At 38.0% G+C, this 21,855-nt stretch overlaps 3 protein-coding genes across 5 annotated transcripts; all 3 read left to right on the plus strand.

The window, feature by feature from the left end:
* The first annotated feature begins 32 nt into the window (after positions 1–32).
* Positions 33–8,831, plus strand: LOC117921191 (protein RETICULATA, chloroplastic). Its single transcript, XM_034839009.1, has 7 exons — positions 33–1,057; positions 1,401–1,499; positions 1,785–2,005; positions 2,160–2,229; positions 2,440–2,519; positions 4,554–4,618; positions 8,294–8,831. Exons 1-7 carry the CDS (start codon positions 455–457, stop codon positions 8,485–8,487), a joined length of 1,332 nt encoding a protein of 443 aa, XP_034694900.1. The 5' UTR covers positions 33–454; the 3' UTR covers positions 8,488–8,831.
* A 5,050-nt stretch (positions 8,832–13,881) lies between these two features.
* Positions 13,882–15,151, plus strand: LOC117921083 (protein MIZU-KUSSEI 1). The gene has a single exon (XM_034838874.1). It carries the CDS (start codon positions 14,065–14,067, stop codon positions 14,782–14,784), a length of 720 nt encoding a protein of 239 aa, XP_034694765.1. The 5' UTR covers positions 13,882–14,064; the 3' UTR covers positions 14,785–15,151.
* A 1,522-nt stretch (positions 15,152–16,673) lies between these two features.
* On the plus strand, positions 16,674–19,295 carry LOC117919947 (dynein light chain LC6, flagellar outer arm-like). Of its 3 annotated transcripts, none has more exons than XR_004652159.1 (2): positions 16,674–17,635; positions 18,044–19,295. XR_004652159.1 is itself a non-coding variant. In XM_034837259.1 (2 exons), the coding sequence occupies exons 1-2, from the start codon at positions 17,083–17,085 to the stop codon at positions 18,908–18,910; spliced, it is 327 nt and encodes a 108-aa protein (XP_034693150.1). In that variant the 5' UTR covers positions 16,710–17,082; the 3' UTR covers positions 18,911–19,295. The 3 variants fall into 3 exon arrangements, 1 of the variants encoding a protein (XP_034693150.1); XR_004652160.1 differs by having other exon boundaries at positions 16,675–17,635; positions 18,722–19,295; XM_034837259.1 differs by having other exon boundaries at positions 16,710–17,220; positions 18,722–19,295.
* Positions 19,296–21,855: the final 2,560 nt, after the last annotated feature.

Genomic DNA, 21,855 nt, shown 5'->3' on the forward strand with positions numbered 1-21,855 from the left:
GAAGCCCACGTATATATGGTAGCAAACATGGCGCCACGCCCACGGCCATCTCCTCCAGCGCAAACAAAAAAACACAGAAGTCTCTGTCTCAGTTGCTCACGCACGCTCCTCCTTCCTCTTTTATACGCCATTTCTGACCATCCTTTTCAGGTTCCACCTTTCTTTTGATTTCCCCCATTCCAAACAACCTGTTCGTCGTTTTTTTTAAAAAAAAAAAAATTCTTTATTTTCTCTCGTCATTTACGGCTATTTTTCCTACATTTTCCGGGAGACTTTGAAAAGGAAAGAGTTGTTTCGGATGATCCGAGCGGATTTTCTAATTTATGCATTAGATTTGCTCCAAATCTTGATTGTTTCCAACCAGTACTTTAGTTGATTAGTTGGTTTCTTTGCGTTTTACTCTCAAATCTCAGTTATTATTTGTCGACGTATCCGAGGTTGTATTGGTAGCAACATGGCGGCTTGTTCATCGAGTATTGGATTGTCTAGCTCTCTGAGTTTGCGAAACGAGGTCGTTTCGGGGATGATTTGGAGTCATAATTTGATTATTGATAACGCCAGGTTGGGGTATTTCGTAAAGGAAGTGGCATTGCCACTTTTGTGTAGGAACAGTGGAAGTAGACATTTGTATAGGAAGAAAAAGCAGAGGCGTGGAGCAATGAGCATGTTGGAGCCACAGGCTGAGCTGCAATCTGGTGTTGCTGAAACTCCGGTTTCAAAAGATGTGACTGATACTTCTGTGAGAAACGATGTTAGGGTTTTGGAAACTGGGTGTGCATTAAAAACTGATAGTGAAGATGGTGGTGAGGATATGCTTGATGGCAATGGTGGTAATGGAAAATTTCCGAATGGTAGGGGGGGCGGCGGCGGCGGTGGGGGCGATGATAAGGACGATGGGGATGACCACGAAGAAGAGGAATTAGGACCCATTTTGAGCTTTGAGGAGGTGATGAGAGAGGCGCAGGCCCGAGGGGCCAGCCTTCCTTCCGATATGCTGACTGCTGCCAAGAGTGTTGGAATTCGGAAAATACTTCTCCTGAGGTATTTAGATTTGCAGGTACAACTTTGCTAAATATTGATACAATTTCCTTTTTGGTTGTGGGAAATCAAAGGAAAAAAAAGGGGTAATATGAGTCCCAACTTTATAATTGGTTTGCTCCTCGGATTGAAGTTTAATGATCAGCTCAAGCAAATGTGAACAATTACTTGAAGCGGATAAGTGTTTGGAGGAGATAGCAAATGGGCAACTCCCATGGTTTCTCATTGTTCTTGCTTGCATTCAAACAAAGCCATGGTTTTTTATACAATTAGAAATTCAGTTAATTTCCTTGTGCAAGACTTCCATTCGTCTTACTCATTTTGTCTTGTAATAACTGGTGTTTATGATATTCCTGTTGCAGGGGTCAGTCTGGCCTCTAGGCTTTGCTGTGAAGTCATGCTCTATGCTTCGTAACCGAATGTTGGCTGATCCATCTTTTCTTTTTAAAATTGGAACAGAGGTTTGTTAAACCTTCTCTGATATAACTTCCTGCTTGAAAATTTTCCAGCTAAACTGTAGACATATGGTTCTGCTAAGGTATTCTTGAACTTGAGTAACTGAAAATTGGGTAAGTACTTACAAGTAAATCCATCCTTCAGCCTACTTAATAGAGTGGAAGTGGCCAACTTATACTTCAGATTGAGCATATAATGTGTGGTCCACATGATTGTTGAGAGCACCACCAATGTTGAGGCCCTTGGTATTGTCATATATATGTTATCCTTATTGATTCAATGTGATGCAGATAGTCATTGATTCTTGCTGTGCCACATTTGCGGAAGTTCAAAAGAGAGGCAAAGACTTCTGGGCAGAATTTGAGTTGTACACTGCAGATCTTTTGGTTGGGGTGGTTGTTAACATTGCTTTAGTTGGTATGTTAGCACCCTATGCTCGAATTGGGCAGCCATCCATATCTAAGGGGTTCCTTGGACACCTACAACGTGCTTATGGGGCTCTTCCTAGCAGGTTGTTAGTTTATGCCAGGAAGAATGTTAACTTGTTTTCCTAATAAGAAAATTTTGATTGAAGTTTTTAACTTACTTGAATTCAGATGTGTTTGATGTGCTTAGTCTTACATGTGAGTTCAGGCTGTCAATTGTTTATCTTATGCTTTATGCAGTGTATTTGAAGCTGAAAGACCAGGTTGTAGATTTTCTGTAAAGCAGAGAATTGCTACATACTTCTTTAAGGTGTGACAATCTAAAACTATTCAGCAACAGTATTTTATTGTGTATTTTTCATTGATTAAGTAGTTCTGTTACACTGTCAGTTTTCCATGACAGTATTTAGTTTTCATTGTTGAACATGGTTGTTTCTTGTTTAACTGGATTTCAGTATGTGTTTGCCATTTTTTTTTTTCGTTCTGTAAGTTATAACTAATGCACACATTCTCTTTCCAGGGAATTCTATATGGATCAGTTGGGTTTGCCTGTGGTCTTATTGGCCAAGGCATCGCAAATTTGATCATGACTGCCAAGCGGTATGCTTCTATCTAGAATATATGCTAATTTTGACCTTACGTACTTTTCTGTTTTTCTTACCTCAATATATTAGTACATTCTGCATATCTTGAAGAATTGGTACTTGAGAGATTTGATTAACTTTTAAATTGCTGTTATCTGCTTCAAGTTTTTGTAACTGTATTTTTGTTTTCTTATAATTGCTTTGAATGATAGTTATGGATCATTGTCTAGTTGTTTTTTTTTTGATAAGTAAAGGATATTCATTCAAAAGGCACAACGCCACAAGGTATACAGGGAGTATACAAGGCAGCTAAGGCCTCAAAAAACAACAACAAGAACAAAAGAATCACCTCCCTTTAATTGGAGGCTATCCACTCCAGGAAACCTATAAGGAGAACGCCTCCTCACCTACATACAATTTGGCCCAACTCCAAAGATTACAAACAAAAAAATTCTTTAACTTCTGCACATTCAACACACCTCCCCTAAAAGCTAATCTATTCCTCTCCTTCCACACCGTCCAAAAAATACACAACGGAATGGCGTCCCAAATCTTTTTCCTTTTCTTTCCCACAAACGAGCCCCTCCAGCTAGCTAAGACCTCCTTTACACTTTCTGGGAAAACCCATTTCACATCAACTAAACCAAAAACAGTATCCCATAGAGCTCTAACCACTGTACAATGAATAAGGATATGATTAACACTTTCCTCCTCACAACCACATAGGAAGCAACTGGTTTGCTATTATTTGTTTTAGGGTTATTATCATGTTGTGATAAAGTTTATTAGAGTTAGGATTATTAAAATTAGTTTCCCGCTAGAGTTACAATTGTCTATCTATACGTAGGCCTAGTAATGTTAAATACTTTAGATTTTGATTAATAATGTTCGTAATTCTTTGGAATTCTCTTTTCTACTTCTGTTTCTCTCCTCTATATTCTTTTTCTCTCTACTGCCCTACATTGGCTGAACATTTGGTTTTGTGCAAGAAGATCCACTTTGTAAGTTATTTTCTTATGTGATTGATGGAAAGGCCTAGAGGGAAGAAAAAGGATATCCCTATGGTGTTCATCAACTTTAAAGACACATGTTGGGGGTACTTGTGGAGATTATGGCAGGTTTTTAGAAAAGGAGCATCAATTAGATATATTGATGTGATGAAAATATGTGGAATGAAGCTGTAACTAGCATGAGAGCAATTGGAAAGTAGATACATAAATAATCAATTATCATAGGCTTACATCAATTGAAATTGGATTTAGGCTAAGTCTTGGCCATGGATTGGGCTGAGGAGCCAGCCCCAAAGACCTGATTTTGCCTATTCCTTTCATGCTTGAGCTCGCTTGGATCTCACCTAGACATATAACCCACCCAATCCTTCTCCACCCTTTTCCCCAGGTTCCATGTATGTATCATATACAAGCAACAAAATATTTGAGAGGTTGGGTGCTAGTGTCTTTTTACCATGAAAGGAACTATATTCTAGAAGAGTTGACACACATTATGTGTATGTGAAGGAAATAGGTAATGAATTAGTTATTAAATCAATGGTAAATCATGAATAATTAAAAAAGAAATAAAAAGGAGTAGAGAGATGTGAGTTGGCAGTTAATTCTTAATAAGCCTTACCAACCTTTGTGAGAACATGAGAAAAGAATTTTCTTACGGTGGATACATGAATAGAAGATGAGGTACTAACGTAATAAATAGTATGAATATAACTATTGTCCATAATGAGTATAATAACCTTAGTGACTACTTGGGGTAAGGACACTTTTACAAAGATAGGCATCAGGGAAAAAGAATGAGATATTAGTTGGTTTAGTGACTTTACTGAATGTTGAATGAGCTGTTAGTTTCCTTTGGTAAGTGTGTAGCTTTTGCTGTTTTTTTGGCATATGAGTGGAGTGAGTAATTTCACAAAGAGAATGCCAAGAAAAGGATATCAAAATGTGGTATTGGCTTAAAATATAACATTGCTCTATTGTGTTTATTTGTGCTTTTTCTTGAAGTGGATTATTGCTCACCATATTCTCTCTCTATATATCAGGAGCATAAAGAAATCAGAAGAGGGCATACCTGTGCCACCTCTTGTGAAGAGTGCAGCTCTTTGGGGTATGCCTTTGTTTTACTAGATCTTCCATTGTTTGTTAAGTTTATTGCCCTAGTATAATCTTGAGATGGTTTTGGTATCATGAGATCAAATGGACATTGTCTTACATGTGCTATAGTTGTTTACTATTGAAGGATCATTAAGGCAAAGACATAGAAAGATGTATATTAATAAAAACAAGGCACCCAACGGCTAACCCAAAGCATTATACAACAGGCACCTATAGGCAAAATAACAAACGAAAGAGGGGTGCAAAATGATCACCTGCCCTCATCTATAGCCCAACCACTCAAAAAAGTTAATCAAAGAATTAAGCCCTTCATCTATACACTACTTAGACCAAGACCACAAATTACAAACAAAAGAATATTTCATCCTTTGGATTGAAAGATCCTCATTTTCAAAAGCAACCCTATTTTTTTCCTTCCAAACCGTCCAAAAGAGACATAAGGGGGCTGCTCTCTAAACCTTTACTCACTTCTTGCCCACAAGCAAACCATGCCACCCAAGAAGGATCTCTTTCACTGATGATAGGAGAACCCACAGCACACCAAAAAGGTTAAATAACAACTCTCACAAAACCCTAGCCTTGGTGTAATGAATTAGAAGATGATCAATAGAGTCTTCAGCAGCACAACAAAGATAACATCTGTTCGGAAGAGAACAACCTCTCTTCTTTAGTTGGTCCAATATTAGAGCTTTACCCCAAGAGGCTTCCCAAGCAAAAAAACCAACCTTAGTAGGAACACAAGGGCTCCAAATAATGCTTTTTGGGAACGGGACTGTGCTGCTACCCTCCATAGCACTATAAAAGGATTTAACAAAAAAATTATCATCCGTGACCTCCTTCCACCGTATCCTATCCTACAAATTAGTAACCACCCTCTTCCCTTGTAAGGAGAATAGGAATCTCTCCACCATCTCCCAATCATTAACTCTTGTTACTGGCTATAGGCTTGACCCCTTTGTCTATATATGACTGATCATGATCTGAAATTTTTTGAGCTAGTATGTCCTTTTCTGATCATGTTTTGTTCTTCTGCTCCTGTCCTATGTAGTTCAGAACTTGAATCTTCTCAAATTCTTAGGAGTTAATTTTTATGCTTGCATAAAATGTTGTGTCTCTTCTATCTGAATTTTGTGGTGTTCTGTGGCTTGGTTGTGAGGCCATGGGTTCAATCTAGGGCCTGTTTTGGTGCATTTCTAACAGCAAGTTGGTTCTTTCAAGAGATTTAGTGTAAATAACTTCTATGTGAAAAGATATTGAATTCTAGAACCTCTTCCTGAAAACTTTTGTGCACTAGTATCTAACCTCCTGCTTTACCAAAAAGGGTTTTCAGGCCCCAAACCTGCTGTACTTTTGAAGTGTTTCCGTATATAACCAAACATGGTCTGAAGCTCTTATCAGTCAGAAATAGCTTTTAAGCAATAAAAAATTGTGCCAAACAGGGCCCAAATCTTCTAGCTGAATGGAATACCAATTGTGGGAAGGCCCCTATTACATGATACCTGTTGGACGGTCGCCAGCAATCCATGAGATACCCAGGCTATGCTTGTGGATTTGCTCTCCAGGAGCTGGCTGAACTGATTTCTTGGTTATCATAGTAAACCAAACACAGAAGTTGAAAGATTTAGGAACTATGTTGCATGGGTTTGGGTATGAGTATCAGATACAAGTATGTGTTTAGGTGTCTAATCCTTCACAACTCAAATTTTAGGATACAGAGATTCAGCTAAGAAGGATCCAAAAAAGAGGCATGGATACCGGGATACGACATGATAAAAGAAAACCCAATTAAAAATAAATTAGAAGTAAAGGTATTCTTTTTAAAAGCTCCCATCTTTTCCCTCTAATCCATTCTTTTTCTCCTATCCCTAAATATTCTTACAAATATTCACTTTTTAGCTAACTCTTCTTTTTCTCTAGTATAATTATTATTAAAAAAGTTAAAAGAATAAAAGGATATCAATGAAAAAATCAAATAGCCACACTCAATGTAAAATAGGAGTATCTGAAAAGAATCTCATACCCACACCCATGTCATGCATAGCCACGCGGGTATGTTGAGTGAAATTGAAGGATTCGGGTATCATAGTTTAGGAAGTGCCTAGTGCCTGCATGTAGATAATGTTACAATCTAATGCTCAACCTGTGTCTGATATGATAATACAGGCCTTCTCAACTGAAAGACTATTGTACTAATTTGGATTTCTCACCTCTTGAATAATTTTGGTATTTTCCAACTTACGTCAAACATCTAAAACTACGAAGAGCTCTACAAATAGTCTGATCACAAATAGTGATGTGAGATTCATCAACTGCATTTGGTCTCATGGTTTACAAGAACTGCACTGGGTTGCTTTAAAATAATAGAACAACAAAACAAATTCATTGAAGCCCTTGAGGCCTGGCTCAAGTGATAAAGGGATGGAGAGAATTTATGGGAGGTTCTAGGTTCAAGTCCCAATGGGGCAAAAAAAATTTTATCAAAAAAAAAAATCATTGAAGAAAATTTGAAATAGTCTAGAAGCACATAGTGCCCATTTGGGTAGCTTTTAGCTTCTGGATTGAGCAGTAGAACAAGCAGAAGTCAATGCTGTTTTTTGTATTTGAAAACTGTGTTTTAAAAGTGCTATTCTGAAAAATAAGGGCAATTTTAACCTTGTTAAGAGTTTCATTAAACTCAAATCTCCTTCCTGTTTCTCTTCTTTCTCTAAAACACAAGGAAATCATGTTAGGTTTTAGGGCTAATGTAGAGGAGTTTTATCCGTGCAAGCTGAAAATTTACTTCTTAGGATTCAAAATCTGCTTTTAGCATTTTAGAAAGCTCTACCACACAAGGTCATGATATAAGGAGAAGGAAGAAGAATTCCTTGTAGAAAGCCAAATTTTTGTGCTCAGTGCACATCAAACCAGGGATTGAAAAAGAAAGAGAGAAGATGAAAAAGAAGTTCCTCAAAGGAACCTAGATTTAGTTCTGCGAGCACAATAAATCATTATGGAAAGAAGCAAGAAAAGATGATTGGGAGCAAATCTCTCCCATTTATTTAGTCTTAATCTATCTTTAGGTTGTAATATCATTTTAGAACAGAGATGCCTAAAAAAGGCTAGGTAAAACCAAAAACAACTAGAGAGATGCTAACTTCTTCCATAGGAAATACTAAAACTTATAAAAAGAGTGAAAGGAACAAACAAAAAAAAAAAAAAAAGGAAATATTCTTAAGAATAGATTCTAATAATGCTGAACTACTTCAATAAATAATTGCCACATGCTATAGGGTCATGTCCATGGTGTGATGAACCCCCAATGTCCAATCCTTTCAACAGTCCAAAGTTTAAGCAGATTTCTACTCCCAGTATGAAAGATTAATTACCAAATTGTGGTGGATTCATGTGGTATCCTTTGTGCTGTTTGAGTAATTCCTGTTTCTGCAATGATATTAGATTCCATCATAGGTGTTGCTTTTGCCTTTGGCTCGTACTTTTTTGTTCTTTAATGGAGTTGGATATGTTAGCAGCTTACCATTTGCATGTCATAGACTTGTTTCTGCATCCTACTGCATTCTGTCTCAGTAAAACTCATCTTTTCCATAGAGCATTAACTAGGATATTTAAACAAGTCCGCCACCTATCTTTAAAGTTCCACTAATGGGCTTGTTTCTCCTCCAACTTGCAGGTGTTTTTCTTGCAGTTTCTTCCAACACTCGCTATCAGATCATAAATGGCCTGGAACGGGTGGTAGAAGCATCACCTCTGGCAAAGAAGGTTCCCCCAGTTGCAATGGCCTTCACAGTTGGTGTGCGATTCGCCAACAACATTTATGGTGGGATGCAATTTGTTGACTGGGCCAGATGGAGCGGGGTGCAGTAATTGTAGGTATTACATCCGTTTAAATGGAGATGTCCTCTGCTAACCCATGAGTAGGGGGTAGATAGAAAAACTTCGGTGATACTGATCCACAACTATCATTTTGATCCTTAGAGAACTCTCATCCTGCTTGAAAATTTTTGCTTCAACAAACAAGAAGCACTGGCAGTGTAATTTGAAGCAATTGTCTCTTCAGAATGGCTTTTATGTTAAACATGATCAATAACAACAACCGTAATGTTTTCCTCTAATGATGCTCGTTTATCTTTTGAAACAAAAGTGGCAAACAGGACTGTACTCGAATAAATGACATGGATTATAAACCAGAGGTCCAGAACATTAAGGCATTGTACTGAGATGAACCACAATACTTTTGCTTCCTTTCCTGTGTTTTCCCACATCCAAGGGAGCACAGGGGAAAAGGAATTTTGTGAGTTTGTCCTTCACTTGTATCCCTGTTGATGGAAAAAGTACGAATTTATAACTGTACGCACAACAATGAAATTTTCAACTGTGAGGAAATATTCTAAACGGAGCATGAATTGTAATTTTGTATTAAAAAAAAAAGGGAAAATTTTGTCAATCCTCTTTAGTACTGAATCGAATTTTAATGTGGACCATTAAATTTTGGCATTAAAGTAAGTCATTGATTTGTCATAAAAGAGGAGCCAGATGGTGAAAAACTAGTCTATTTCTCCACGTTTTTCATTCCCCTTTCCTCACCTACCACCACATTTTTCTTTTAAAAAAAATTCAAAAGTACTTTTCCATTGTCTTCTCTCGCATCCTTATTCTTATTCAATTTAAATTTTATTTTCTTCTCCTAAAATTTATATTCTTTGTAAAGTTAAAAAGAAAAATACACCTCAATAATTTCTCAAAAATAAAAGAATAAACTTTAAATACCAACTAAAGAAAATAGAAAATTAAAATCAAATAAAATAATACTCTAAACATACCATAGAAACATTAAAATAAAATCTAAAATAAACTATTTTATTTTTATTACTTTAAATTTCATATCTTAGTATGACCACAATATTAAGATAGGAAAATATGACCTAGATGTAAGAATTTAACTAGTGTACGAAACATACAACTACACAAAAAATACAGTTAAAATATGAAGAATGTAACTAGGATAAGAAAATTTTGATCCGAGGATGATAAATGTGATCAAGATATTAACATATGAAATTTTATGATTTAGTTATAAAAAAAAATACATAATATAATCAAGATAACAAAAATGTGATGAGTACAAAAAATGAAAATTGTACATTGAGGTAAAAAAATAAAATAAAATAAAAATCCTAACAGTAATAACGATAAAATAACATAAAATTACATAATATGGTATTTTCATTCACGTATTTATATTTGTATAAGATAAATAATATAAACTATACTAAATTTGGTAACATAGCAAAGAAGCTATGGGTGTGCTTAATTATAATTCTTCTTGGTGCGGTATTTTTTTTGTTTGATAAACAAATTTGACTAGTACCGAGCATTTGAGAGAGTTTCTGTTTATTACCAAACGGTGGTTGGTCTCAAACATTTAAAGGTCTTGTTTTTGTTTATGTAATTTGATAGGACAAAATTTTGGCATTTGGACAATATACTCAAAGAACTATACAATTTGTATTAACGCAAATTTAATAAGCAAAAAGTTATAGAAACTATACACAAAATATCATAGTTACTAATAAGCAAATCACAAAATTTGTGATATCCCACATTGGGCAAGGGAAGTATGTCACGACCTACTCAAATGACATTTCCCATGGGCTTATATAAAGGGCGGGAAGCTTTTGGAGGCTCCTAAAACCACTTACACGTAGCCATTGATGGGAAGAGTGGAAGTTTCTACAAAAGGCTAGAGACACCCACACTTCTCTACATCAAGGGTGGAAGACAAGGGAAGCCTATGGAATGTTCTAAAAACTTCCAAATATGTCTTGTAAATACTTGTACATAGCTTTTGTATAAAGTCTTCTAGATAATTCTAGGATAGTAGGGAACCTTTGTGGGTTCTAGAAAGTTCCATTGGTGCCTATAAATAAGTGAAGGCCTCATTTGGCCAAGACACCACTCAAACCACTTCGTAACCAAGCAAGTGAGCTTTCAAGCACTTGTAAAGTTTTCTTTGAACAATAAAAGCTTTCATTCTTCAAGTGTTGCCTACTACGCCTTCCAAAGCTTCCAAATTGTGTGCATCTTAGCCTAGCGAGTTAAGCATCGGGGGTAAGGCCAAGTTAGCAAGATCAAGTGTTTTGACTTGCCTAAGTGCCACATGAGACTAAGTCTGTGACAGTTGGTATCAAAGCATGGTTGTGAAGTGGGCAATGTAAAATAAGCATGTCAAGGTCCAACGTTGAGGATGCTAGTGAGCAAACTCGTAGAAGGGAGATCGAGTCTACTGCATAGGGCATGGGTAGGAAGGATAAGTCTCATAATGTTGTTGCTAACATGGAGGCAAGGCTAGCCAAGGTGGAGCTAGCCATGGCGGATACTCGAGAGAGGTTGGACTTGATCGGGCAAGGCATGAAGAAAGGTATGAAGGATCTTAGAGAACAGATCCAAGACCTTCATGAAGGGATGCTAGTCTCATAGGTTCAACCAGTGTCACACGAGGAGTTTGTGTCCTTCCAAGAGAAGGTCATGAGGATGCTTACTAGCATGAAGTCAACGATGGCTGCTCGAATGGAGTCCCGAGATCAGGAGGTTAGGGCAAGAGTTGGCCATCTACAAGGTCGTTGTGCCGGCGCGGGTCATGGCCACATGGGAGACATCTAGGGTGGAGGTACCGAAGCCACAAGGATTTAATGGCAAGCGAAATGCCAAGAAGTTGGACAACTTCTTATGGCATACAGAGCAATACTTCGAGGCTATCGCACTAACCGATGAGGTGGCTAAGGTAAGGATTGTGACCCTTTACCTTACTGACATAGCTACTCTATGTGGCGTCGAAGGTTTGTTGATATGGAGAAAGACATTTGTACTATAGAGACATGAGAGGACTTCAAGAGGGAGATCAAGAGGTAGTTCTACCTTGAAAACGTGGTTTACTTAGCCAAGAAAAACATGAGGCATCTCAAGCACACAAGCTAGGTTTGTGACTATGTCAAGGAGTTCTCTTTGCTCATGCTTGAGATTCCTAATATGACTAAGGAGGAGTTGTTATTCAACTTCATGGATAACTTACAAAGGTGGGCCGAACAGGAATTAAGAAGTTGAGGTGTTTAAGACTTAGCCACTACTATGGCAATAGCAGAGTCTTTAACAGATTACAAGAGGAGAAACTCCTCCAAGGTTGAATCTTTGGAGAATAGCCATGCCACAAGTGGGGGAGACAAAGTTTCAAGGGACCATAATGCTCTTAGAATGGGATCAAGCAAGACTCCCAACGTTTGGAAAGGAAAGGGTAAGGTAAAAATGAAAGAGTTTACGCCTAAAATCAAATGTTTCTTGTATGATAGTCCACATTAGGCACGAGATTGTCCAAAGAGAAAGGCATTGAGTGCCATGATTGAGAAGAAGGAATAGGAAGATGAAGCACATATGGGTTCGATGCAGCTACTGAATGCCCTCCAAGCCAACCCAAAGCCTAGTACGCCTAAGACTTCCTTACTATCAGAGGTGCAAGTAAAGAAGGCAAAAGGAGAGCGAGCTGAGGTGGCCTACCTACACATGGATAGGGTCACCAATGGAAAGGTAAACTCAATGATCAAGAGGAAGCAACACTCCAAGCATCGAAAGCACAGGTGCTTGTATCCATCTGAGGCCTCATGGGAGAATGATGTGAAGAATATCCTGATTGGAGACAAGGGGTCCCTTCTATGATAAAGTATCTAGTCCAATGGAAATTACTACCTAAAAGGCAAGTAAGTTGGCAACGTATGGAGGCCTTGAGAAAGTTCTGGAAACATATCGAGAGATTTCAAGCCAAGCTGATGATGGGAATGTCGACGTCAACGGCATAGGTGGGGGAGATTTTCACGACCTGCTCAAATTACCCTCCTCATAGGCTTATATAGAGGGTGGGAAGCTTCTAGAGACTCATAGAATCATCTGCACTTAACCATTGGTGGAAAGAGTATGGAAGGTTCTAAAAAAGGCTAGAGACACCCACACTTTTCTACATCAATTGTGGAAGACAAGGGAAGCTTATGGGATGTTCTAGAAATTTCCAAAGAGTTCCATTGATGCCTATAAATAGGTGAGGGTCTCATTTGGCCAATGCACCACCCAAACCACTTCGTAACTAAGCAAGTGAGCTTTCAAACACTTGTAAAGTTTTCTTTGAGCAATAAAAGTTTTCATTTTTCAAGTGTTGCCTACTATGCACTTTAAAGTTTTCAAGTCGTGTGTATTTTAACCTAACGAACTAAGTATTGGGAGTAAGGGTGATTTAGTAAGATCAAGTGTCTTGACTTATCTAGTGTCATACGAGTTTAGGGATAGACTAAGTCTGTGACAAGTAATTCTAATTAAGGGTCATTGATATATTTAATTTTCTTTTAATTTAAAATAAAAAACAACAAATGAAGACAAAATCAAAAACATTAATTAGGCGTATCTTGTGGGAAGATTTATTAATAGGAAAAAATGGAAGAGAGGGAAGCGAGGAGGTAATATTTTTTTTAGGAACAATTGTGTTTTGGACCCGGCTGGGCCCAAAAATTAAAATTTAGCCTATAAAAGTTGCATAATTGATGAAAATGATATAGAATGTGAAAAGACCAATATACCCTTCAAAACTATTTTGAATATTTTCTACCATAATATTTGACAAACTTTTTTATCTTAATTTTTTTTAATAATTATTCTAAAATTTTATTATTTTTAGAAAACTATTTTTTTAAAAAAATATATCATTTTAAAAAAATAATTGACATATTTTTAGTTATTTTTTACATACATAATTTTTAAAATATATATTTTTCAAGATGTTTGATTTTTAAATAATAATTATAATAATTTATTTTTATTTTTTGGAAAATTGTGTATTTTTTTCCAAATCACTAAATTAAATTAAATTTTATTGAGGTTTACAAAAAAAATAAAATTTAAATCAATGATTGTTTACTTTTTTTTTTTATAGTCAATAAATATCATTTTTGGAATTTTCACACTTTCTCTTTATTTTGGATTTAAATAGTCGGTGTAAAGTTTAATTTTTGGCTAAGTTCAAAATACCATTGTTATATATATATATATATATATATATATGTTTGACCAGAAAGTGAATAAAATTAATTGTACTTGGAGCTGGCAAATACAAGTGAATGGACCGTACGTAAAGCGACTTGAAAAAAGGGAGTGGGGGAGGAGGGCGTCTTTATCGGCCTTTATTACAGGTGTCAACCTGAATCCCATGTCACCCCTCACCTTTTTCTGCCAACTACTTCAAAAAAGGATGAGAAGTTAGCAGTGGCCAGTTTGAACGTTGAAGCTCAACTCAGGCATTCCAAACCCAAATCCTCTTCTTCTTCAACTTCAACTTCAATCCACCCCATTTTCTTCTTCTTTTTCTTCTTTCATTCCCTTCTTTTCTTCCACACCCATCAAGAAACCATGACCAAGATCGACGCTCTCCGTCGATGCATACTCCCTTGCTTCTCCGCCACCACCACCGTATCTTCCACCACCACCATTGCCACGACCAAGAAACGCCTCAGCACCTCGCTCAGGGACGACATCCAAGACGACCACCTCCAAGATAACCCAGAAAACGACGAAGACTCAACCACCACAGACGAAAGCATCCCCACCCACCCCCACCAGGCCCCCGCTCGCCCCTCCAAGACAATGGTCATCGGCACCATCTTCGGGCACCGCCGCGGCCACGTCTGGTTCTGCGTCCAACACGACCGCCTCAACACCAAGCCCTCTCTCCTCCTTGAACTTTCTATCCCCACCCACCAACTCGTCAAAGAAATGCGCTGCGGCCTAGTTCGCATCGCCCTCGAGTGCGACCGCTCCGACCTCAGCTCCTGTCCCCTCCACTCCGTCCCCGTTTGGACCATGTATTGCAACGGACGTAAGCTTGGGTTCGCCATTCGGAGAAAACCCACTGAGAATAACCGTGTGATGCTCAAGACCATGCAGTCGATGACGGTTGGAGCCGGAGTGATTCCGGCGGGCTTGGGCTCTGATGGAGATGGTGAGCTAATGTACATGAGAGCCAACTACGAATGCGTGGTGGGAAGTTGTGACTCGGAGTCGTTTCATCTCATCAATCCGGACGACTGCCCCGGACAAGAACTCAGTGTCTTCTTGCTAAGGACTAGGTAATATGTGATTTCTCATTGCAGCCAGGGGCATTTTCGGCAAGAATGTTAATGTATGGGTTTCTTTGTCGTCCTTCCTCTATACGGGGGACAAAAAGTTTTGGGTTTTCTTCCTCAAGGTGCTCGAAAACAATGTGTTTTCTTGCTTTAGCTAATAGTTTTGGAGTTCTCTGGGAGGGGTTTCTTGGAATACAGAGTGACATTTAATTTAATTTCATTTGAATTTGCCATTCTTATTTCTTTTTTTTTTATTTTATCCAAGGAGGGGTTTTTAGGTAATGTAATTCTTCTTGTAGAGGTGATGACATTTTATAAGTGTTGATTCCATTAGAATTGTATTGGACATATCAAATTAGATTTCATGCTTCTCATGATTCTGATCTTTCATCCATTCAAAGCTTGATTCTCTGTGTTGGACAATGCCAAGAAATATCACCCCTTTGCTATCAGGATTTTCTTTCTCTTAATTTCTCTGCCTCAATTCGGTGCCATTATCTATACCTTCAAATAATAATAATGAGTACAAAGGTTCCATCTGGTAAAAAAATAAAAGGTAAAAAGAAAAAAAGCATATTTTCTTTTTCGTCCGAACTTTATTTGGATTCTGATAATGCCTACCTGATTAGTCTTTTCTCTGTAAGAATCAATTTGTGGGTCTGAAGAGACTGGATTTGCAAGGATTTTGGATTAAAGTTCAAGATATGTTTGTGGATTCTTTCTGAACTTGGTAAGGATTGTAGAAGAATGTGACGTTGTACTTTCACTTATGGTTTATTTTTCAAAAAAGGATCTTTCTTTTTGTTATGTGTTGTATGTACATTTATTCTCTGGGCCAAGTCCTGGATCTGCTGGGTCTCCACATAACAAATTGTAGACCATGGAAGGCTTGGGACCAACCATTAGATTCAGAGGTTAAATCAAATGAGTGGTCAAGAGGTTTCAGCATTTGAAGTAAGAAATTTTCGACCAATTAGTGTTTACTAGGGATTAAAATGATATAAAGGGGGAAAGAGCTTCATGGGATGGGATCTTTGAGGTATATACGGTCCACTATTATGCCCATTGGTATGCATTGTTCTTTTTTATTGGCAAACAATGAGTAGTAGTACACCAGGAGGAGTACTACAAAGGGTGCCATGCCAAAAGGGCCTGCCCTGGTATGCATTACTGTCTCCTATGCAAATGGCATCAGGGTTTTCTCACTAGTCACTACTTCCACAATTATTTGTTTCTTTTTATGATATTTCTCCTGTGAAAATTACTCGCTACCTTTTTGCCCAGCAACTGCAACCAAAACTGCTTTTAGTAGTACTCTGTTTTTTTTTTTTTTTTTTTTTTTGTCGTTTTTCCCCCCCTCTAATTCTTGTGATCATGCTATTGAACTGAGTCGCACTTATTTTTCCATAACTTATTAAATGATTTCTTTAGATGTGAAGAATCAATCCAGTTTAGTTGGCAGTCTGGTCTGTGGGTCCAAAGTCTTTGCCTTTGGAGGAGGAAGAATATTCTTCTACGTTTCTCAGGTTATTTGTGTTTTGATAGTGGCCAGAAGATATTGAACCACTGAGATTGTCAGATATTTGCTTCTCAGGTTGGAAACATATCGTATTAGTTATCATCCAGTATTTTGCTTGATATTATATAATAAATAGTAAAGCTTCACCATCAAGCCGTCAACTTGTATGCTGGCTCTGTTACGGCTCCATGAACGGTCTAGGTTCCAAAACGTTACCACCCACACAGTCTTTAGATACTAAAACTTTCCAGCCAGATGTCTTTCACGTTTTGAACAGACTTTTTGTCCACCTTCTTTCTGGTTCATAGCTTTGCAACCAAGGACCACTTCCAATGAAGCAACATCACACGATAAAGAGGCATGGATCACGTGGAGCTGCCACTTCTCTGCAACTTTTTTTATGGCTGTGGATAGAAGCTTCTCACCTACTGGTTGCGCAAGGGCTATTTACCAACTGCTCCATTTGAATGTCACACAAGCCCCTGATTTTTGTAGCATTCTTGACAGGGATTAGTAACTATGGGATTTACCTCCAAATTTTAATGTTTTGATTTCAAGCGACTATAGGGCATTCGATTAAGTTCTTTTGCAGCAAAACTGCGGAAATTTTCCACGACTCAAAAAAATAAATATCTGGATCCTGCCTTCAATCTCCACCACAAATTTCTCCTCTTCTGAATAAGAATCTTCGTCTACCTTGCACTCTATATCTGGTTATTACCAGCTTTTCCAGTGACTCAGGCACTGCAAGAAGAAAAGTGATTTGTCTTTTAATTGCTTATTGAGATGCTCGAGGGAAAAGCAGTGGTGCGTGAGACAGACATGCCGGAGGCAATGCAGAACCATTGCTTGGAGTTAGCTTACCAAGCTCTCGATCTGCATGAAGTTTGTGACCGTCAAGCCATTGCTCACTACATTAAACAGGTTCATCTTAAACCCTTTGTATTCGATTTTATCCATGCAGTGGAAATCAAGTATATGTGCCACCCGTTTTGATTAAAAGTAAATAGATCTTCCTTCACTCCGATACAAGATTAAGCTCTAATAATTGTACATCTTCCTTCAGTTGCTCATTGGTTTGATAATTGTGACTTGTCAATTGAAAATATATATGCAATAATATGTATGGAGCAAAAAAAAAAAAGAAAGGGAAGAAAACAACAGTGAAGAGGGGAAAGAAGAAGAACCAGGCATAGAATGACTGCAGCCCAAAAGGCCAGATAGGTATGTAGACATCTAATTTCTTGTTGTAGGCAGTACCTGAAGGAGAGATCCGCAACCTCTATTGTTGCAATTGAAAGTGGTTCCTTGAGAAAAGAGAACCAAGTAATTCCAAAAGGTAAACTGCTATACAAAGATAATATTTGCTCCTCATAACTAGTGTCCAATTTTTTTTAAGAAAAATTTCCCTCATGACCAGGTCGTGATTAGGAAAAGATTCTAAATGAATCAGATTTTAGCGGCCATCTGATAAGACTTGTTTAATTAGTATATTTAAAGAGGAAGTGACTGTTGAATCGATCAATAATATTCCTTTTCAAGTATCTCTTTTACCACACAGAAAAAGTTGTATACTCTCAGTCCTTTTTAACTGAATGGGTTGTGGATTGAACAATCTTTCAGTCCGCAACAATAAGGTCACATTTAATAATTGCACGTCCAATCAGTGTGTATTCACCTTCAACCTTTTTCTCTAGAAAATGGATACAAACTATTTTCTAGGCTGCTAAAATGTACCATTTATCAGAACTCATCACTTGAAGTTGCCTCAGAGGAAAATGTGATCTGCGTCTTTGCATCAATTGGCTGTATAAGTTTCGAAAAATTATACAAAGTCTAGGCATGGACGGAGCTGCATAGTTGTAAACAAGGATTTACGTGACCAGTTGCAAGTGGTTGATCGAGACAAAGCTTGATCAAGTTGCTTAATGACTCCTTGAGGGCTGCATAAAACCAGCTCTATTCACATCCCGGACTTGGCCAAGGGCCATGATGATCATTTACATGTTAGATTTCAGAGACGATGGATGTGCCTTTGGGCTACGATCCAGGGTATGATGACGGATCGTCTTTTAACAATCATGTGATTTGTGAAAGAACTATCATTGATCAATTTGGGCACCAACATGCAAATAGGAACTATTATGTTCAGAATTCATGCAGCAACCAAGTAGGTCATGGGAAGTGCTCATTTTTAGTATCAATAGATCCTGCATGTCCTTGAACATAGGGCAGACTGTTGATTACCTTGGAAGAAAATATACAAGCAAAGAACTAGAAAATTCCTTCTTCGAGTCATATGCATATAGTCATAGAACACTAGCACTAACACCATGTGTATTCTAGTATGATGGTGTCTATCAAGTTTCTGCTAAAATTCAGACTTTCTGAGTTAATAAATTCCTGCTTGTTTTGAATGAGACAGAAATTTGACGAAGCTTATGGTCCAGCCTGGCACTGTGTAGTTGGCGTAGACTTTGGGTCTTGCATTACACATCTGTGTGGAAATTTCATCTTTTTCCGAGTGGAGACTATGGAGTTCCTTGTCTTCAAGGACGGCAAGGACTTGACTGAAAGCAAGGAAGAGGCAATTGGAGTACTGCAGGGAGCCTGAAAAGTTGATTCATGAGATCCATGTGCAAGCATAAAACACCACTTCTGCCATCACAAAGTGTTAGAAATTGTCGCTCAAAATCATCAAGGCTCATTTATTGTTGCAAAATAACTTGAGGATGCAGTTATATTTCTTTTAGCAGTGAAAAGATCTTTGGAGCTGATTAAAAAACCTCATCACAAATATTTGGAGTGTGGCTAATTCAATCCATTTTTGTCATTCTTCCTTTCTAGAGTCGTAGCTTGTGTTGGAACCTGGGCTCCAAGTCAACACAAGTGCAGCCCTCTCCCGCTGTTTGGCAAAATATATCAGAGTTCATCCATGTAAAGCTGTCCCATGGTTAAGCTGGTGGTCCGAATAATTAAATATCTGAATTGGAATGATCCACCACAAGTAGTACTTTACAATAAAGCTTACCATAGTTATGCAGTATGAATCATATATATATATATATGACTGCATACTTGTGATCTCCTGATCTCCAGAAGTTCAGAAAAGAAGGGAATGAATCAGAGAACAATAAAATAACTGATGTATACAAGAAAAACGAAGCTTACCATCCTGTAACGGATAGACATCTGGTTTGAATAGGAGATCGCATTGGCAGTGAGGAAGAAGTAATCTGCAACCAGAGGACTAGCTGCAACGGAGATATACTTATCTAGACCTCAGGATGCAGATTACCCGATCCTGACCCAATATTGCCTCAATGTGGAGGAAATAAATTTGTGAGAAAGAAAGAAAGAAGATGAGAGCAATATAGATCACTAGAAGTTTGTAGCAAGAGAAGAGTGATGGTTTGTATGCATGATCCACGGGAGGAATTTATAATGGTTCTAAAAGTTGATATAATATATTCTCCAAGTAGAGGTTGGTATGGTGTAAAAAGAGATGCATATAGTATAAAGCCATGATAAGGTGCTCTAGACTGATCATCGTTGGTTCTGTTCTTTCCCAACCAATGATAGGGCAGGGCGGTCCCTTTCCGTAGATAATGATGTTTCTGTCTTGACTGCTTTCTGTCTTGACCGCTTTCTGGACAAAAAGAAAAGATTTTTGCCTAGCTAGTAACATGAAGTTTCTCTCGACCCATTTGACAGAAAAATCCTCAAGAAAAGAGATTAACAGTGTAGACCCGTGGACAGGCAGACAGACGGACAGACGTGCATAATGGGGCTGATTAGTCTGCTTGAAGATTAGTGCTGTATTGAAGAATCTAAAGCTTTATGAACTCATCAGCTCGTGTGATTCTCTAGCTCTCTCTCAAAAGTGATGAGCTAGAAAAAGAAAGAATGCAACATTTACATGTAGTGTCAGGTTTTGATGGTCTCCATCTGCTTTTACAGTGTCATATTCTATTCCATTGGTAATTGATAGGAACCTTATTATCCCCACAGCTTACAACAGACGTGTTTGATTTATTGGAAAAAGCTGGGGTTCTGTAGATTAATCCTTCCTCATCTTGGTAAAGTGGATTGCTATTCTATGACAATTATAATTTGCAACCAAGGCGATGGTAGTGACCTTAATATACTTGGGCAAACGAAGATCAGAAACTATTGCTTCTATTCTGAAACGACCATGGCAGAGCTAAACACCACCGTAGTCTCTGCTCATCCAAATTACCAATGACACAAAAGCCAACCCTATCTATGGGTATGTCACTAAGATTCTCCCATTCTTGGCATGAAGCAATAATGTTCTTAAGAGTGAGGTGGTGTAAGACAGAAACTGAGATCAGGATGGCAAATTGCACAACCGGAAAATGAAATGGAGCATATCCTAAATTTCCTACGGTGTTGGCTCGCCACGTCTGCCCCACCACCATCAATCCATTAGAGCCTCGTTGTCAAGCGGGGCAGAGCCACCTATTTGCTGGTTTCTTCAAAAGCCAAGAAAGGAAACTGTACTGGAATCGCATTCTTCAAGTGAATAGTAGATGACAAAGACATTCAGATGATGACAGCAGAGGTTTTAAGAAGATTCTTGCACCCAATATACCTGGGGAAAATTTAAACCTTTCTTTCAACAAATTGTGTGCGGTTATTGCATATGCACGCACCAAGGTAAGTGGATTTACATGAGAGTCAGACACAGCACTGTGGTTTTGTTAACCTTAGAAAATGCAAAATAGGGATATGCCAGACGAAGTCCTTCTCTGGCTTCTTGTTTCAAGGTTGCTTATCATTTCTCCCCCAATCTCCACCAATCCCTTATGCGTGTCTTGGCAAGTTTAGTGGTGTGCCCATTCATTTTATTATCTGACTCTGACCAAACAGATGAAGTTTATTGGAAGCAAGTTGCATGTAGCATGTATGCATTCAAAACAATCTTGATAACCTCTGACACATATGCAAATGCTGATCAATTACCAAATAACCCATCCATCTATCCATTTTTAAGCCACAAGGAAGAAGACAGGGCATTACTGAAAATGGAATGAGAGCATCAGTCAGCAATGTCATGATGGAAGAGAGCGCGAGTTGGAAGCGGCGAACCCTGAACAGGTAGCTACAGAATTAAAAAATATTTTATGATATATCTTTGGGGAAAAAATTGGTAAATGAAAGTAGGCAGATGCCAGATAGCTTGAACAAAAAGTCCAGGAACTCCAGCAAGGGTGGACCACATTTAAAGAGAATTGCAACAAAAAACCAAAAAAAATGTGGAAGTAAATCAGATCTGTGCCAGAATAAATTTAGTCCTGCAAATTGTAGGAAGGGAATTTGTGCCTTGATGCATTATCTTAATTAAAAAAGAAAAAATGACATGCCCAACAGATTAAGTTCAGGATAGTGCCCAAAAATGCCTGCAAGCAAACGAGTCCCTACATCCAACCCATTCACTCAGTAAGACACAGCAAGGCAATCACCCAGTACGTCTCCTTCGCAAGCCCAAACATGGTTAGATTCAGAGATAATGAAAATGGAAGTAGGTTAAATACT

Source organism: Vitis riparia, chromosome 8 (genome assembly GCF_004353265.1).
Source record: "Vitis riparia cultivar Riparia Gloire de Montpellier isolate 1030 chromosome 8, EGFV_Vit.rip_1.0, whole genome shotgun sequence".
NCBI classification, from domain to species: Eukaryota; Viridiplantae; Streptophyta; class Magnoliopsida; order Vitales; family Vitaceae; genus Vitis; species Vitis riparia.

What these genes read in the sequence shown, in the direction of transcription:
- LOC117921191 (XM_034839009.1), top strand. Translation starts at nt 455, where the DNA reads ATGGCGGCTTGTTCATCGAGTATTGGATTGTCTAGCTCTCTGAGTTTG. An exon ending in TGAGGTATTTAGATTTGCAG is followed by an intron (nt 1,058 to 1,400) that starts GTACAACTTTGC and finishes TTCCTGTTGCAG; the next exon opens with GGGTCAGTCTGGCCTCTAGG. An exon ending in TTTTTAAAATTGGAACAGAG is followed by an intron (nt 1,500 to 1,784) that starts GTTTGTTAAACC and finishes AATGTGATGCAG; the next exon opens with ATAGTCATTGATTCTTGCTG.
- LOC117921083 (XM_034838874.1), top strand. Translation starts at nt 14,065, where the DNA reads ATGACCAAGATCGACGCTCTCCGTCGATGCATACTCCCTTGCTTCTCC.
- LOC117919947 (XM_034837259.1), top strand. Translation starts at nt 17,083, where the DNA reads ATGCTCGAGGGAAAAGCAGTGGTGCGTGAGACAGACATGCCGGAGGCA. An exon ending in TTGCTCACTACATTAAACAG is followed by an intron (nt 17,221 to 18,721) that starts GTTCATCTTAAA and finishes TGAATGAGACAG; the next exon opens with AAATTTGACGAAGCTTATGG.